The following is a 16,474-nucleotide window of genomic DNA, read 5'->3' on the forward strand; positions in this document are numbered from 1 at the left end:
AATTATCTGTCTCTTCCTTCTGCCCCACCTCCCACCTCGTCTCCCCACTTCCCCCTCATAAAATCTCCGCAAATTTTTGCAAAGAAGATAGGAAAAGCATGGGATCGCTGCTCCACATACTCTTAAATACTGTTACAAAGTTTTGTGGGTTTTTCTTTTATCTGTTGATAAGAAACAGTTTTCTAGCATTATGCAAGATAATAGTAAAGTCCTAAATAGGACTAAATAGCCTACTCATCTGGTTCCTTGGGTAATTCAGGACTAACCAGCACAGTTTAGCAGGAAAATTTCTTTAACTAAACTTCTTTCTCTTATTATTATATCAACACAGACAAAGTAGTCATTATATTGGCAAAATGTTTCAAGGACTATTTCAAGGTCTAAAACTAACACAGTGATTATGCAACTCTGGTCACTGATGACCCTGAATCATAACACCAGAGTTCAAGACAAGAAAGTCAAGAAAAGCTAGTGGGGTCACTTAACAAACAATTTAGGAAAGAGAATCTGGAAAATGAAAAACAATCTAAAAAGTACTTCAAAATTAAAATCAAAAAGAGAAGAATCTGGTTTGATCTTGTTGGTCAATTTTCTTCCAAAATGGGAAAGAGGTTTGAAAAAAAAAGGAGTCTGAATACTTACTAAGAAATTTATGAACAACTTAGCACAAAGGAAAGGCCATTAGCATAAGAATATAGCATAAACCGCTATCTTACCGAACTCCTCTATATTTTCATGCATACTTCTTAAGCCTAGCAAATTAAATAATTAAACCACCAAAACAGCGTCCTAAGTTTGACTTTTCTTAACGTCACTTGCAGTAGTAGTACTTTCCCAGAAAATATTACTTGATAGCATTGAGACAAGTTTTTTTCTTATTTTTAATTGAAGGATAATTACAGTATTGTGTTGGTTTCTGGATGATCCATGTTGATGTATGAGACAACAGTTTTTAAAACAAATAGGGCAAGCTTCTTTTTCTCCACTTTTAACCAAAAATAACATTACCATATCTATACCCTAAAGGAGCAGATATGTCAGTTTCCACATTCTTACCAAACTCAGCAACAATAGAGGCAAGGCCGCCATATACAAAGGGTTTCCAATTCAGACCAGACATCTCATGGCTTACAGTGGCACTTTTCTGGTGCTAAAAATAAACACAAATCAGAGCAAGGCACAAGAGTGAGGAGCACCTGTCAGTGTATGATCACAACTTAGAGCAAACAAAACAGACATAGAGAAAAACCCTACCAAGTGGAATGACACAAAATGAAGGCTCCTGTTTTATGTGATAGATGACCATGATTGTGTTCTTTATTGCCTTTCCGTAGGGGTAAGTGTGCGATTCACTCAAATGTCAACCTGTGCACCTTCACGTTCTCTAGTTTCTTTAGTGTTTTATCCCCATCCCACCTGAAGAAGAAGTTTCAGTCCATCTAACACACCCAACTTAGACATTCAACTGGACAATTACAAGTGAAGGAATCTGGCGTTTAAATTACATAGGCTGAGGCATCTCCTAAAAGCAGTTCATGGTACTGTTAGCTTGATTCAGGTGCAAAGCACAGACTGGCATCACTACCCTCTCAAATTCTTAGCCCTCTCATCTCTCCACTAAACTTTATTTCATCTAGCTACTTTCCAGCTACACAAAACCTCCTCCCACTAGGCCCAGGCCAAGTTAAGCACCTTTTCACCCTCCTTGTTTCTCTGAGGAATGACAGCAACATGGATGATGTCTCTCTTCTCTCTGACATTTAACATATATCCATCTAGTGAATCTCCTTGTCCCTGTCCTTTTAAAGCACATAAATACAAATACTGATGCTTGAGTTCTTTAACAAAGTATTCTACTCTCAGTCCTCCTTACCTCCCTCCCCCTCCTGCCCCCATTAGACCTGTCACCTTCAATCTTTTCAGCCTATTTTCTTTTCCTGCCACTCCCAGCTATTTCTCTCTGGAATTTTATTTTCCCCACAGCTCTGCCTTCTCAAGAGTGGTTTTCAAATTTTAATGGGCACCAGAATCACCCAGAAGGCAGATTAAAACACAGATTGCTGGGCCTCACTCCTGCAAGTTTTTGATTGGTGGTCTGGGTCTGGCCTAAGAATGTGAAAATTTGCAAACAATGCTGATACTTTCAAGCTTTAAGACCTACTGCTCTAGGCCTTGCCTACTAAATTCTGGTCCAGCTGGAAGCTATTTTCTTAGGATGGCTTCTCAGATTTCTCTTAAATGTTCCTTTTTCAGATCTTCAAGGTCTGCCTACTATTGAATTTCAAAAGCAACTTCAACTGGTCTTTGGCCAGGAATGAGGATTCGAAAAGTTAGACTTGCCTAGGTTTAAATCCTGGCACCACCACTTATTCATTCTGTGACCTCAGGCAAGTTATTTAACCACGTGTGCCTGAGTTTGCTGAATTGTAAAATGGGGATAAAAATAAGTACTATATTATAGGATTGTTGTGAAAATTAAATAAAACACATAAAACTCTTAGAAAAGTACCTGGCACCTAATTCAACAATTATTAGTTACCATTATTACATTTTTTGAATAGTTAAGTACTCAAATATATATATTTTAACAGATAATACTTACTGCCCACCTCCCCTACTACCCAATCTGGGATTAGCACTGAATTGACAGTCTCTTTTTAGAGGAGACAAGGTTTTGTTTTGTTTCCGCACAAGGAATCCTCTGTAACTAAGCGCAGAAAAACAGCTTTCCAGAAAGGATACCTAACATGTAAACAAAGGTTTAAGAGGCCACAAAAATAATTACGGAAACTTCCTTTCATGCATAGTATGAAAGTCCATCTGACATACAGAGTCAGTAATACATAGCTCTTTTGGAGGAAAACTGTTTAAAAGAATTCTGAAAAGCCAAGTAGGAATAAGTACTTTAAATATCAGCTGCAGCTTGCAAGAAGAATCTTGAGTACTAAATACTACCTTATCAACATTTTCAATTATGCCCATATTTTAAGACTACAAATAATAGCAACACATGACACACACAATGAGAGGATAGACATGGAAAAGCAAGGAACCGGCATATCCCTTTTCTAAGTTTAGGGGAGGTGGAATGCCCTTTCCATTCACTAATTTAGAGATTCCTCCAAACAGTCAAACATTTCAAAAGGCAGCTATGCTTCTCTCCAAGGCTCTTTCTTTATAACTTCTTTCAACTCTTCATTATAGAAGAAGCCTGACTTGACTACCTGCTACCCAGCCTTTCAATAAAGATGTACTCAGGGTTCAGAGAATAATACTAATGCAGTTAAAGGCAGGGGGCAAAGCCACAGCAGGGAGCAGAAAGACCACTCACAATCTCTGGTCAGTTAGCCCAGTAGTTCTTTAATGAAATTTTCACAATTGTGAATTGAAATAAAGAAAATAAGGGCACCAAGTGCCTTTTTTCAGCTAAATGTATCTCATTTAAAGGACTATTAAAAGATCAAGTTCTTCCTACTCCTGGAGCATTTCTCAAAAATCACCTTTCTTATATGAAATGTAATAGTTGGTAGTTGATTTTGTTTAGTGTTCTTATTTGGCAAAATAAGACTGGCTACCCTAATTTGTGCCCCCTCCCCACACTTTCATTTCAATTTTACTGGTCCATGAAGCCTAAAAGTCTGGGACCACTGCCATCTTCCCACTCCCATCGGATAGTAAAATTTCTTTCCCTCCAATGCAGGGAAAGAATCTTGTTATGAAGAAATCCTGTATCATCTTTAAGTCTGATTTTAGACATTCCTTCCTCATACTGAGCCAAAAGTCTGTCTTCCTCTAGTTTTCACTCATATTTTGGAGGCAGTATGAACAATTTATTCTTTTCCCCTAGGGGAGTCCTTCAAATAGTTAAAGACAGCTACCATTTTCGCCTACATATTATTTTTTAGGCTAAATATCTACCAATAATTATTTTTTATTTTTTATTTTTTATTAGTTGGAGGCTAATTACTTCACAACATTTCAGTGGGTTTTGTCATACATTGATATAACTCTATGGCTGATTCATATCAATGTACCAATAATTTTTGTTGTTCTCCATATTACACTTCAATTACTATAGATGAAAATTGCAGTCGCTTTTATGGGAGTCATATCACACTACTGAATCATTAAAATGTCAGCTATAATCTCCAAGTCTTTTACATAAGGCTGTATACATGCATGCATGTTATGTCATACCTATTCCACAGCTGTATAATGCTCTTTCGAGCCTTCATTTATCCCTTCTATATCTTAAATCTCAGGCATACAAATAATGACTAGGATGAGGTTTATGTTCTGGTTGCCTCATGTTATTTTCTCTCTTAACTAGGTAAGATCCCTGAAGGCTGGCACCTGGTCTCATAGTACTTTTTATAACCCCTAAAATAGCTTACACAGAATTGGGTACACATCCATTAAATACTTGGTTGGTTCCAGCGTGATGTCCTTTATGAATGTATACAGCCTGTATCTAAAAGGTTACAGGGGAAATCAGAAAGATAACTTGCTGGACCCGACCAATACTACACAGTCTGTACATGACACTTTGCTGATCCTCAGAGACTCTCTCCCTAGGTTTTTGTTGCAGAAAATTACTTGTGTAAAATACTCCCCAAAGGATTTTGATTTGTGGGGTCTATCCCCAGATATGGGTAGAAGAAGCCACATCTGAGTTAAAATAGAAATACAGTACCTTAAGTATTTTTATTGTGTAAAGAAGCCAATGAAAAATGCCTTCAAAATGCAGACATGTATTCTGAAATCTGACTAAGGAAAATTTGATAGCCTAAAGAGTGAGAAGAATGTCCTAGAACACAAGTTACATAATCCTGTCACACTACTGCAAAGCTCTGGTCAGAAAAATCCAGGCGCTTTTCTTGGTTTCCCCTTTAAGAAAGAGTAAGCATTAGATATTCTCAGATTCAGAAGGTAAAACAGAGACTCAAGCAAATGTTTACTGAAGGCATACTAAATGCCCAAACGTGCTGCAGGTACAAATGCCATGTTTTAAAAAAACCACATAACATGTTCTAACACCATGACAATATTTATGTTTCCTGGATAATTAAGGAGATGGGTGTGGGGATAAAAGTTATATGAAATACAGTACTTGCCTTTCAAGAGCTTATAATCCGGTGGAAGAAATCAAAGTAGTTCATCAGAGAAAAAAAAAGTGCTAAACTATATAGCACAAACTTTAAGTGAAGGACAAGCATGGAAAAGGAACCAATCCACGTGAGCTTGAATAATTTGGAAAAGCTTATGGAGATGAGAGAACTTAAAGTGGGCCTTGATAAAGGGCAGGCAGAATATTAACAGGTGTACGTAAAGGAGAGGGTAAGGGGAGAACAGGCTGTATACAGACGGTATACAAATTTGGAGAAAGACACAGCATGTGGAGGCAAGCATCAGTATGGTTTGTTCTCAGAAGGAAGAATGCAACCCAACTGGAACAGAGAATTATTTTATACAGAAACAGTATATTGTTTACATATTGTTTATATTGAAACAATATCAGACAAACAGTATGATAAAGAACAGAGTCAGTTGAAAGGTATGAAATCAAAGTGAGTGTGGCAGGGTGGAAGGGATACTGTAAATTTTTGAATAGACTAGTGACCTGAGGAAATCTACCACATTTTAGTTAGCCTACTAGGGTTGAAGCAAGCAATGCGTTACAAACGGGAGAGGCAGGGAAACTAGCTTAGGATGGTGTGAAGTAAAGCAGACAAGATGTTTGTTGGCAGCAAGGTTAGAGATAAACTTCTAAAATGGAGACACAAAGGAACTTGATGATGTAGGGAATGAAGGTGAGGGAGGAGCTGATGATGACTTGAAGCGCCCCTGGCCTGAAAAAAAGAAAAACAAGGAAACACTGACAGAGAACTACAAATGTCCCTGCTGTTACCTTGTCTGAGAAGCTAATTCATATTCATAATGGCTGTCATCCCAATCAGTTAGCTGAACTGCATTTTAATAGATGCCTTCAATGCCTTGATCTCAAGGAGTGACAGGGGATAGAAACCGAAAGGGAGCACCTTTCAACAGCATCCCTCACACTAGTACAATGGAGGTGTTTGCTTACTCCGCTTACAATCACGGCCGCCGTTGCAAACTTCACCCTTAGAAAAATTAGGATTATTCCGGGAAAGATACCCATTCACCCTCTGGGTAGCAGGATCTTGCCAGTTCCTCAGCTGTCAGAGCGAGTTCGTGGAGAGAAGGGAGGCGCCTTAATGAGGCGGCCTCCCTGGGGGGTCGAGGAAGCAGGGTTCAATCGAAGAAGAAGTAAAACCACCGATGCCAGAAGAGTGAAAAACAGGGAAGGGGCTCAGCTGAGGGGAGAGAGAGATCAAAGGACCGTTAAGCCCCTCCCAGGTCGGGAACCAGGCCAGCCCGGCCCCGCGCGGCCTGGCGCGGCCCAGCCCCGCTCCCCAGCCTGGAAGTCCAGGAGCTCCCCCTCACCTGCTCGGGCTCATCGGACGACTGGGAAGCCGAGGCTCCCACAGTCGGAAGCGCCCCTGCAACGCCAACCCGGAAGCATTGATACCAACGGAAGTAACCAAGCTGTCGCCTCGGCAACGGTGGTACCGCCATCCCAACTCCGCCCCTCAGAGCCTAAAAACGGAGGCGCGAAAGAAGAGGCGGAAATGACAAGGGTCTTAACGGGGGAGTCGGGCAGGCTACCGGCGCAAAGGCCCAGAGGGGAAAACCTGACTTTAGGGAAGTGCAGGGACAAGAGGCTAAGGCATGAGAATTTGGCAGCTTCTGCAGCTAACGTGGGTGCAGTGATGCCTTCTTACAGTATCACGACCCACCTCGCGCGTGCAAGGTCTAGGGAAAGAAGCGGGGTGGCTACGAGGGCGGGGCGCCTGCGCGCAGAGTACGGAAATGGGGGAGCGAGAGGGGGCGGGGCAAAGATCTTAAAAGTGGGAAAAGGCATGAGCGGTATTTAGAGGGGTGCCTGAGCTAGGGGAGGGGCGGGGGGAGGAAATGGGGGCTGACGAGACTGAAATAAAGATCAGTAAGCAAATAACCTCAGCATCAGGTCTGAGGTCGCCAGGCCCTCAAAGCATGGTTCAGTTCAGATCAGTTCAGTTCAGTTCAGTCGCTCAGTCGTGTCCGACTCTTTGCCACCCCATGAACCGCAGCACGCCAGGCCTCCCTGTCCATCACCAACTGCTAGAGTCTACCCATACCCATGTCCATTGAGTCGGTGATGCCATCCAACCATCTCATCCTCTGTCGTCCCCTTCTCCTCCTGCCCCCAATCTTTCCCAGCATCAGGGCCTTTTCAAATGAGTCAGCTCTTCACATCAGGTGGCCAAAGCATTGGAGTTTCAGCTACAGCATCAGTCCTTCCAATGAACTCCCAGGACTGATCTTTAGGATGGACTGGTTGGATCTCCTTGCAGTCCAAGGAACTCTCAAGAGTCTTCTCCAACACCACAGTTCAAAAGCATCAATTCTTCAGCGCTCAGCTTTCTTTATAGTCCAACTCTCACATCCATACATGACCACTGGAAAAACCATAGCCTTGACTAGACGGACCTTTTTGGCAAAGTAATGTCTCTGCTTTTTAATATGCTGTCTAGGTTGGTCATAACTTTCCTTCCAAGGAGTAAGTATCTTTTAATTTCAATCACCCTCTGCAGTGGTGATTGGAGCCCAAGAAAATAAAGTCAGCCACTGTTTCCACTGTTTCCCCATCTATTTGCCATAAAGGGATGGGACCAGATGCCATGATCTTAGTTTTCTGAATGTTGAGCTTTAAGCCAACTTTTTCACTCTCCTATTTCACTTTCATCATGAGGCTCTTTAGTTCTTCTTCACTTTCTGCCATAGTGGTGTCATCTGCCTATCTGAGGTTATTGATATTTCTCCTGGCAATCTTGATTCCAGCTTGTGCTTCCTCCAGCCCAGCATTTCTCATGATGCATATAAGTTAAATAAGCAGGGTGACAATATACAGCCTTGATGTACTCCTTTTCCTATTTGGAAGCAAAGCATGGTTAAGAAAGAGCAAATTAGAAGCAGAGAAGGGAAACATAAAAAGTTTTAGATAAAGAAATGAAGAGTGGAAATACTAACAGGGGAGTCCGAGAGTTAATCTGGACCTCACAATCAGCCAGCAAATGATAAGAGGGCCTGGTGACCAGCTTTGGGCTCTAGTCACCCCCAGAAACCAGAAGGGACAACTTCAATCACCCTAGGTGATTACGTTATCCACTGGGCTACACTTCTAAGTCTCTTGCGTGAAGGATCCATAATCACACAGGAATACAAAATAGTATGGTTTAGATGTTGAGTAAAAGTCAATGCAAAGCACGTGGCCCTAAGTGATTATTTGTTAAATGAATGAATGTCCAGAATACCTTTGTTCCAAAAGGATCATTCTCATTTTAGTTCACATTTTGGTTTTTTGCCCCCACTTAAAAAATTTATTCAGGCAACACACATAGTATCAGCTGACACTATGGAATACTTACCAAGGGTGGTGCTGAAAGCTTTCTTGTGCACAAAACTACCCTATGAGACAGGGGCTATTATTTCCCCCTTTTGATAGATAGGAAAAGTGAGGTCTTAAGAAGTTAAGAGAGTAACTTGGTGAGTGGCAGAGCTGGTATTCAAATTCAGTTCTGACTTAAGAGCCCAAGCTCTTAACCACTATGCTACACTGCTTTCAACTTTAGTAATAGCCTTGTTATCTTCAGAAACTTCCTTACTAAAAATAATGTGAGAAACCTGTACATGCATTCCAAAATGTGAATACCCTTAAATTTACATCTCAGCAAAGTACTCTCTTCCAGTCAGACTAAGCGGGTTACAGCTTAGAGTCTTTCTAAATTGTAAGGACTATATTCTCTCCCGTGACATGAACCGTATGTCTAGCTATAGCTGTGACCTGAGCCTGTCCCTCACATCCAGACTGCCCAACCTTGTAGAATTATGGCTCTCCTTGTGACCGAATCACTCTCTTAGCTTTTCTGTAAGACCGTACTGCACTTTTGTCGCCTCAGCCACTGCCAGCTAATCTCACCAAACACCTAGGTAAACTTCGTTAAATGAAGTATTGCTTTCAAATGACTTATTTTAAAAGATCTACAATAGATGAATTTTATAATAGCATCTGTAGAAACAACACTATAAACATATAGCACACTTTTATTTAACACATTTGCAGTTTGCTTAGTTTCCAACATTTTTCTAAAGCTGCAAATTTTTAAAAAATCTAATTTGTCAAAGTTGGACACTTTTTAATCACTTTCTGTTTATTAGTCTCTACCACATGACCCAAATTTGATTACACTGTCTTGGGTTATGCGGTAGTTGTGGGTTCCAGGAATGTTCAAATTTTGATCTCTCCAAGAGATCAGCTATTCAAGTGAATAGTATCCTTGAATCTTCAAGTCGGAAGGAGATTTAGAGGTCCCTTCTATAATATTCATTACAGACAGTTGTCCAGTCCCTGCTAGAATACTTCGAGTGTAAGCATAGATCACAAGTCAACCCATTAAGCTCTTTGATAGTTCTATTTGAAAACTCTCACTTATGTTGAACGAAAAAGTGCTTTCATCTTTATACTCTCCCAAGAGAAACACCTGGTCTTAAAAAAATGAAAAAAGAATTTTATTTGGAGTCAGAAGCCCATTTTTTAACTAATTGAGGTGAAGTTCACATCACTAATACAATATTATGTCAGTTATATTGCAATAAAACTGAGGGAAAAACAAAAAATAAATAATAGTGATAACATTTTTATTTTCATTAAAAGTCACAATTAAGAGAGTGAAAAGGTAAATCCCAGACTGGGAGAAGAGACTTTTAATCCACGTATCCCACCAACTCTCATATCCAGTATAAATAAAGAACTCCTAAACTCAGCAATCAAAAGACAGGCAACTCATTTTTTTTTAATAGAAAAAATACTTGAAAGACACTTCATAAAAGTCTGGAGAGAAAAGGGAGGCAGGAGTGTCTTTTAGGGCTGTTTAAGAATCAGCTGTTTGAATGCATGAGACAAGTGCTTGGGCCTGGTGCACTGGGAAGACCCAGAGGAATCAGGTAGAGAGGTAGGTGGGAGAGGGGATCGGGATGGGGAATACATGTAACTCCATGGCTGATTCATGTCAATGTATGACAAAACCCACTACAATATTGTAAAGTAATTAGCCTCCAACTAATAAAAATAAATGAAAAAAAAAAGAATCAGCTGTTTATCTTTCTCTGACTTACTTCATTCAGTATGACAGTCTCTAGGTCCATCCATGCTGCTGCAAATGGCATTATTTCATTCTTTTTATGACTGAGTAATATTCCATTGTTTCAGTGATTCTTAAACAGCCCTAAAAGATACTCCCTCCTCCCTTTTCTCTCCAGATTATTGTGTGTTTTGCAATAATCTTGCAGTGACCCACCTGTAGTGACCGCCTGCCTCCTATCCTGTAAATAGCCAGTGTGTTTTTATCTCAAGACTTGACTGGGGAAGAATCCATGTCCAAACTCACTCAGGTTGTTGCAGAATTCACTTCTATGGAGCTGTACCACCAGGGCTTCATTTTCTTGCTGGCTGTTGGCCAGAGGCCATTCCCAGCGCCTGTAGCAGGCCCAGTTTCCCGTGATTTGGCCCTCTCTATAGGCAGTTCACAGGCGGTTCTATAGGCCACTTGTTTCTTCCAAGCTGGCAGAAGACGAGAGCCTAAGATGTGGTTTTATCAACACAGGATATAGTGGGACTATTATTTTCTGTGAGGAAAGAATATGCTTATTTTTCAAAAGTACAATAGCTTTGTTTTCTGATTATAAAAAAGTACATAATCATTTTAAAACTTTATACACAAAAAATGAATTATATACAGAAGTCAAAAGATGGTATTTAGGGCTCCCCTTATGGCTCAGCTGGTAAAGAATCCACCCGCAATGCAGGAGACCCGGGTTCGATCCCTGGATTGGGAGTGAAAAGATGGTATAAATTACCTGAAATCCTAATATCCACAGATACTCCTCTTAATAGTGTGGAGCAACTCTTCCTAGTCTTTCTATGCCTACACATTTGCTTATTATACTATCATTCTTGTGATTTGCGTGCTCCTATCACACGTTCCTCTGGGGTGGCCTCATGTGCTAAAGTCAGTGTTCCAAGCTACCTCTAATTTCTGGTCCCTCTACATTGCCCCAATTTTTAAAGTTATGCATCTTTATGGAAGAAAAAGGAAAATACAAAAACATAGACAAAGAAGTACTGGTGGCTCAGACGGTAAAGAATCTGCCTGCAAAGCAAGAGACCCGGGTTTGATCCCTGGGTCGGGAAGATCCCCTGGATAAGGGAAAGGCTACCCACTCCAGTATTCTTGTCTGGAGAATTCCACAGACAGAGGAGCCTGGCAGACTACAGTCCATGGCGTCGCAAAGAGTCAGACACGACTGAAGGGAGTAACACTTCTTTTCACTTTCACAAAAATATAATGCAAACGTCATCCCCACTACCTAGATAATGGCGTTAACATTTCTACATGTTTCCTTCCAGTCTTTCCATCATTTATATAACTGTATACAAGGCACAAGAGTGAAGGATAGGGAAACCCAGCGTGCTGTAGTCCATGGGGTCGCAGAGTCGGATACCACTTAGCGACTAAACAACAATACAAGCCACACAAACCTTGTCTTAACCTCCTTTCCTCCTTATAGACCTCACTCCCTCACTCACCCACCTTGCTGATCCTGGAGAGTCAAAGTCTCCCTTTCTTATTAGCCTCATATTCTTTCCAGGATGCCAAAGCAAGAAAATCCTCTTCTAATCCTGTGACACCCTCTAGTTATTGCCCAATTACCTTCTATTCACAGCCCTTGTAAAAAATTTAACAATATTTACTTAACCCAATATAACCAAAATAATATCATTTCAGAATGTAATCAATATAAAAAGTATTAATGAGTTGTCTTACAGTTTCTTTTCTTTATACTGAGTTTTTGTGTATTTTACACCCACAACTCATCTCAGACAAGATACATTTCAAATAGCTACATATGGTGATATGGCCACCACAATGGACAGCAGAGATCTAATTCAATGCTCCATCTAATGGAGTATCACAGACCTTCTCCAGCATCCCCTCACTCTAAAGAATCATCTGCTGCTAAGTCACTTTAGTCGTGTCCGACTCTAGTCGTGTCCGACTTTAGTCATGTCGCGACCCCATAGACGGCAGCCCACCAGGCTCCCTCGTCCCTGGGATTCTCCAGGCAAGAATACTGGAGTGGGTTGCCATTTCCTTCTCCAATGCATGTAAGTGAAACATGAAAGTGAAGTCGCTCAGTCGTGTCTGACTCTTAGCAACCCCGTGGACTGCAGCCTACCAGGCTCCTCCGTCCATGGGATTTTCCAGGCAAGAGTACTGGGGTGCCATTGCCTTCTCCGAAAGAATCATCTAGCTCCCTGCTATTCAAATGTCATCACTAGGCTTCTTCATCATCACCTGGGGCTTATTAGAAATGCAGAATTTCAGGCCCCACAAAAGACCTATTTAAATTACAGTCTGTATTTAAACACTATCCCCAGGTGATTCATTTGCATACAAAACTTAGGTCTGATCCACCTCCCGTTAAACACATCCAGTAGCATGGACTCACTCACTATCCCATCCCTAAGGAAGCCCATTCCATCTTCAAATGGTTCCAAGTATTAGAACTATATTTGTAAGCCCAGCATTATGCTAAGCACAGCACATAATTATCTCATTTAGGCCCAGCACTCTGAGACAAACATCCCAAATAGTCAAAGCCATGTTTTTTCCAATAGTTGTGGACAGATGAAAGAGTTTGACCATAAAGAAGGCTGAGTGCCAAAGAACTGATGTTTTCGAATTGTGATACTGGAGAAGACTCTTGAGAGTCCCTTGGACTGCAAGGAGATCAAACCAGTCAATCTTAAAGGAAGTCAACCCTGAATATTCATTGGAAGGACTGATGCTGAAGCTGAATCTCCAATACTTTGGCCACCTGATGCGAAGAGCCGATTCACTGGAAAAGACCCTGATGCTGGGGAAGACTGAAGGCAAAAGGAGAAAGGGGTGGCAGAGGATGAGATGGTTAAATAACATCACCGACTCAATGCATATGAATTTGAGCAAACTCAACCAACTTAGCAACTGAACAACAACTCTATGAAATAGTCTAATTTTGACTCCTTTTGTTATTTTTGCTGCTGTCATTGTTGTTTATGGTAAAATATATATAATTTATCATTTTAATACTTCAGTGGCATTAAGTACATACAGTGTTGTGCAAACAACATTGCATGCATGCTCAATCACCAAGTCATATCTGACTCTTTGCAACCACTTGGACTGTAGCCCACCAGGCTCCTCTGTCCATGGAATTTCCCAGGCAAGAATTCTGGAGTGCGTGGCCATTGCCTTCTACAGGGTATCTTCTCCACCCAGGGGTCAAACCTGTGGCTCATGCTGCCTCTCCTGCATTGCAGGCATGTTCTTTACCACTGCCACATGGGATGAGTCACTATCCATTTCCAGAACTTCCCATTATTTCAAACATAAGCCCATTAAACAATCACTTCCCTTTCTCCTCTCCCTGCAGCCCTTAATATCCACTGTTCTTTCTGTCTCTCTGAATTCTAGGTATCTGAATTCTAGGTATCTCATATAAGTGAAATCATACAATATTTGTCCTTTTGTATCTAGTTTATTTCACCTAGTACAGGGTTTCAATGTTAATCCATGTTGTACTCTATTTCAGAATTTCCTTCCTTTGTACAATAATTATTCCATTGTATATATATACCAACATTATAGAGTGAGATTAATTAAGATGGCAGAATAGAAGGACATGTGCTCATCTTCTCTTGCGAGAACTCCAAAACTACAACTCGCTACTGAACAAGCATCAACAGGAGAATGTTGGGTCCCACAAAAAAAAGATACCCCACGTCAAAGGGCAAAGGAGAAGCCCCAGCAAGACAATAGGAGGGGCAAAATTGCGTTTAGAATCAAACCCCTTACTTGCCACAGATGCTCAGAGGGCTCAAACAAACCTTGTGCACACCAGGACCCAGAGACCCCACAGAGACTGAGCCAGAACTGGGTCTGAGTGTTTCCTGCGAAGGTACGGGTCAACAGTGGCCTGCCGCATAGGCAAGGGCTCTGGGTGCAGCAGACGAAAAGCGAAAACAACAGCCAGTTGTGGACATGACTGGTGATGGAAGTAAAGTCTGATGCTGAAAAGAGCAATACTGCATAGGAACCTGGAATGTTAGGTCCACGAATCAAGGCAAATTGGAAGTGGTCAAACAGGAGATGGCAAGAGTGAACACTGACATTTTAGGAATAAGCGAACTAAAACGGACTGGAATGGGTGAATTTAACTCAGATGACCATTATATCGACTACTGTGGGCAAGAACTCCTTAGAAGAAATGGAGTAGCCATCATAGTAAAGAAAGGAGTCCGAAATGCAGTACTTGGATGCAATCTCAAAAACGACAGAATGATCTCTGTTCGTTTCCAAGGCAAATCATTCAGTATCACAGTAATCCAAGTCTATGCCCCGACCAGGAATGCGGAAGAAACTGAAGCTGAATGGTTCTATGAAGACCTACAAGACCTTTTAGAACTAACACCCTTTAGATATTCTTTTCATCATAGGGGACTGGAATGCAAAAGTAGGAAGTCAAGAGATACCTGAAGTAACAGGCAAATTTGGCCTTGGAATACAGAATGAAGCAGGTCAAAGGCTAACAGAGTTTTGCCAAGAGAACGCACTGGTCATAGCAAACACCCTCTTCCAGCAACACAAGAGAAGACTCTACACATGGACATCACCAGATGTTCAATACTGAAATCAGCCAAAGATGAAGAAATTCTATATAGTCAGCAAAAACAAGACTGGGAGCTGACTGGCTCAGATCATGAACTCCTTATTGCCAAACTCAAACTTAAAGTGAAGAAAGTAGGGAAAATCACTAGACCATTCATGTATGACCTAAATCAAATCCCTTATGATTATACAGTGGAAGTGACAAATAGATTCAAAGGATTAGATCTGATAGAGTGCCTGAAGAACTATGGGCAGAGGTTCATGACATTGTACAAGAGACAGTGATCAAGACCATCCCCAAGAAAAAGAAATGCAAAAAGGCAAAATGGTTGTTTGAGGAGGCCTTGCAAATAGCTGAGAAAAGAAGAGATGCTAAAGGCAAAGGAGAAAAGGAAAGATATACCGATTTGAATGCAGATTTCCAAAGAATAGCAAGGAGAGATAAGAAAGCCTTCCTCAGCGATCAATGCAAAGAAAGAGAGGAAAATAATAGAATGGGAAAGACTAGAGATCTATTCTAGAAAATTAGAGATACCAAGGGAACATTTCATGCAAACATGGGCACAATAAAGGACAGAATAAGGTATGGACCTAACAGAAGCAGAAGATATTAAGAAGAGGTGGCAAGAAGAACTATACCAAAAAGATCTTCATGCCACAGATAACCACGATGGTGTCATCACTCACCTAGAACCAGACATCCTGGATTCCAAAGGCAAGAGGGCCTTAGGAAGCATCACTATGAAGAAAGCTCGTAGAGGTGATGAAATTCCAGCTGAGCTATTTCAAATCCTAACAGATGATGCTGTGAAAATGCTGCACTCAATCAGTTCAGTTCAATATGGCAGTAAATTTGGAAAACTAAGCAGTGTCCACAGGTCTGTAAAAAGTCAGTTTTCATTCCAATCCCAAAGAAGAGCAAATGCCAAAGAATGTTCAAACTACTGCACAATTGCACTCATCTCACACGCTAGCAAAGTAATGCTCAAAATCCTTCAAGCTAGGCTTCAACAGTACATGAACCAAGAACTTACAGATGTTCAAGCTGGATTTAGAAAAGGTAAAGGAATCAGCAATCAAATTGCCAACATCTGTTGGATCATAGAAAAAGCAATAGAATTCCAGAAAAACATCTACTTCTGCTTTATTGACTATGCCAAAGCCTTTGACTGTGTGGATCACAACAAACTGTGGAAAATTCTGAAAGAGATGGGAATACCAGACCACCTTACCTGCTTCTTGAGAAATCTGTATGCAGCTCAAGAAGCAACAGTTAGAACTGGACACGGAACAATGGACTGGTTCCCAATTGGGAAAGGAGTACGTCAAGTCTGTATATTGTCACCCTGCTTATTTAACTTATATGCAGAGTACATCATGCAAAATGCCGGGCTGGATGAAGCAAAAGCTGGAATCAAGACTACCAGGAGAAATACCAATAACCTCAGATATGCAGATGACACCACCCTTATGGCAGAAAGTGAAGAAGAACTAAAGAGCCTCCTGATGAAAGAGAAAGAGGAGAGTGAAAAAAACTGGCTTAAAACTCAACATTCAGAAAACTAAGATCATGGCATCTGGTCCCATGACTTCATGGCAAATAGATGGGGAAACGATGGAAACAGTGAAGACTTTATTTTTCT

At 41.0% G+C, this 16,474-nt stretch overlaps 1 protein-coding gene across 5 annotated transcripts in view; it reads right to left on the bottom strand.

Annotated features, from left to right (window-relative positions):
- SLC25A14 (solute carrier family 25 member 14) overlaps positions 1-6,613 on the bottom strand; it is a 35,515-nt gene extending 28,902 nt beyond the window's left edge. Inside the window, exons 1-4 of one of the 5 annotated variants that reach the window (XM_043459285.1) lie at positions 6,466-6,549; positions 6,086-6,335; positions 5,115-5,849; positions 1,057-1,150 (exon numbers count right to left, since the gene is read on the bottom strand). In XM_043459285.1, the coding sequence (XP_043315220.1) occupies positions 1,057-1,120 (64 nt within the window). In that variant the 5' untranslated portion in view covers positions 1,121-1,150; positions 5,115-5,849; positions 6,086-6,335; positions 6,466-6,549. Of the gene's footprint in view, positions 1-1,056; positions 1,151-5,114; positions 5,850-6,085; positions 6,336-6,465 lie in introns of all 5 variants that reach the window. The other 4 variants (XM_043459284.1, XM_043459283.1, XM_043459287.1 and 1 more) reach the window with 4 other exon arrangements.
- Positions 6,614-16,474: the final 9,861 nt, after the last annotated feature.

This window comes from Cervus canadensis, chromosome X (genome assembly GCF_019320065.1).
Source record: "Cervus canadensis isolate Bull #8, Minnesota chromosome X, ASM1932006v1, whole genome shotgun sequence".
Taxonomy (NCBI): Eukaryota; Metazoa; Chordata; class Mammalia; order Artiodactyla; family Cervidae; genus Cervus; species Cervus canadensis.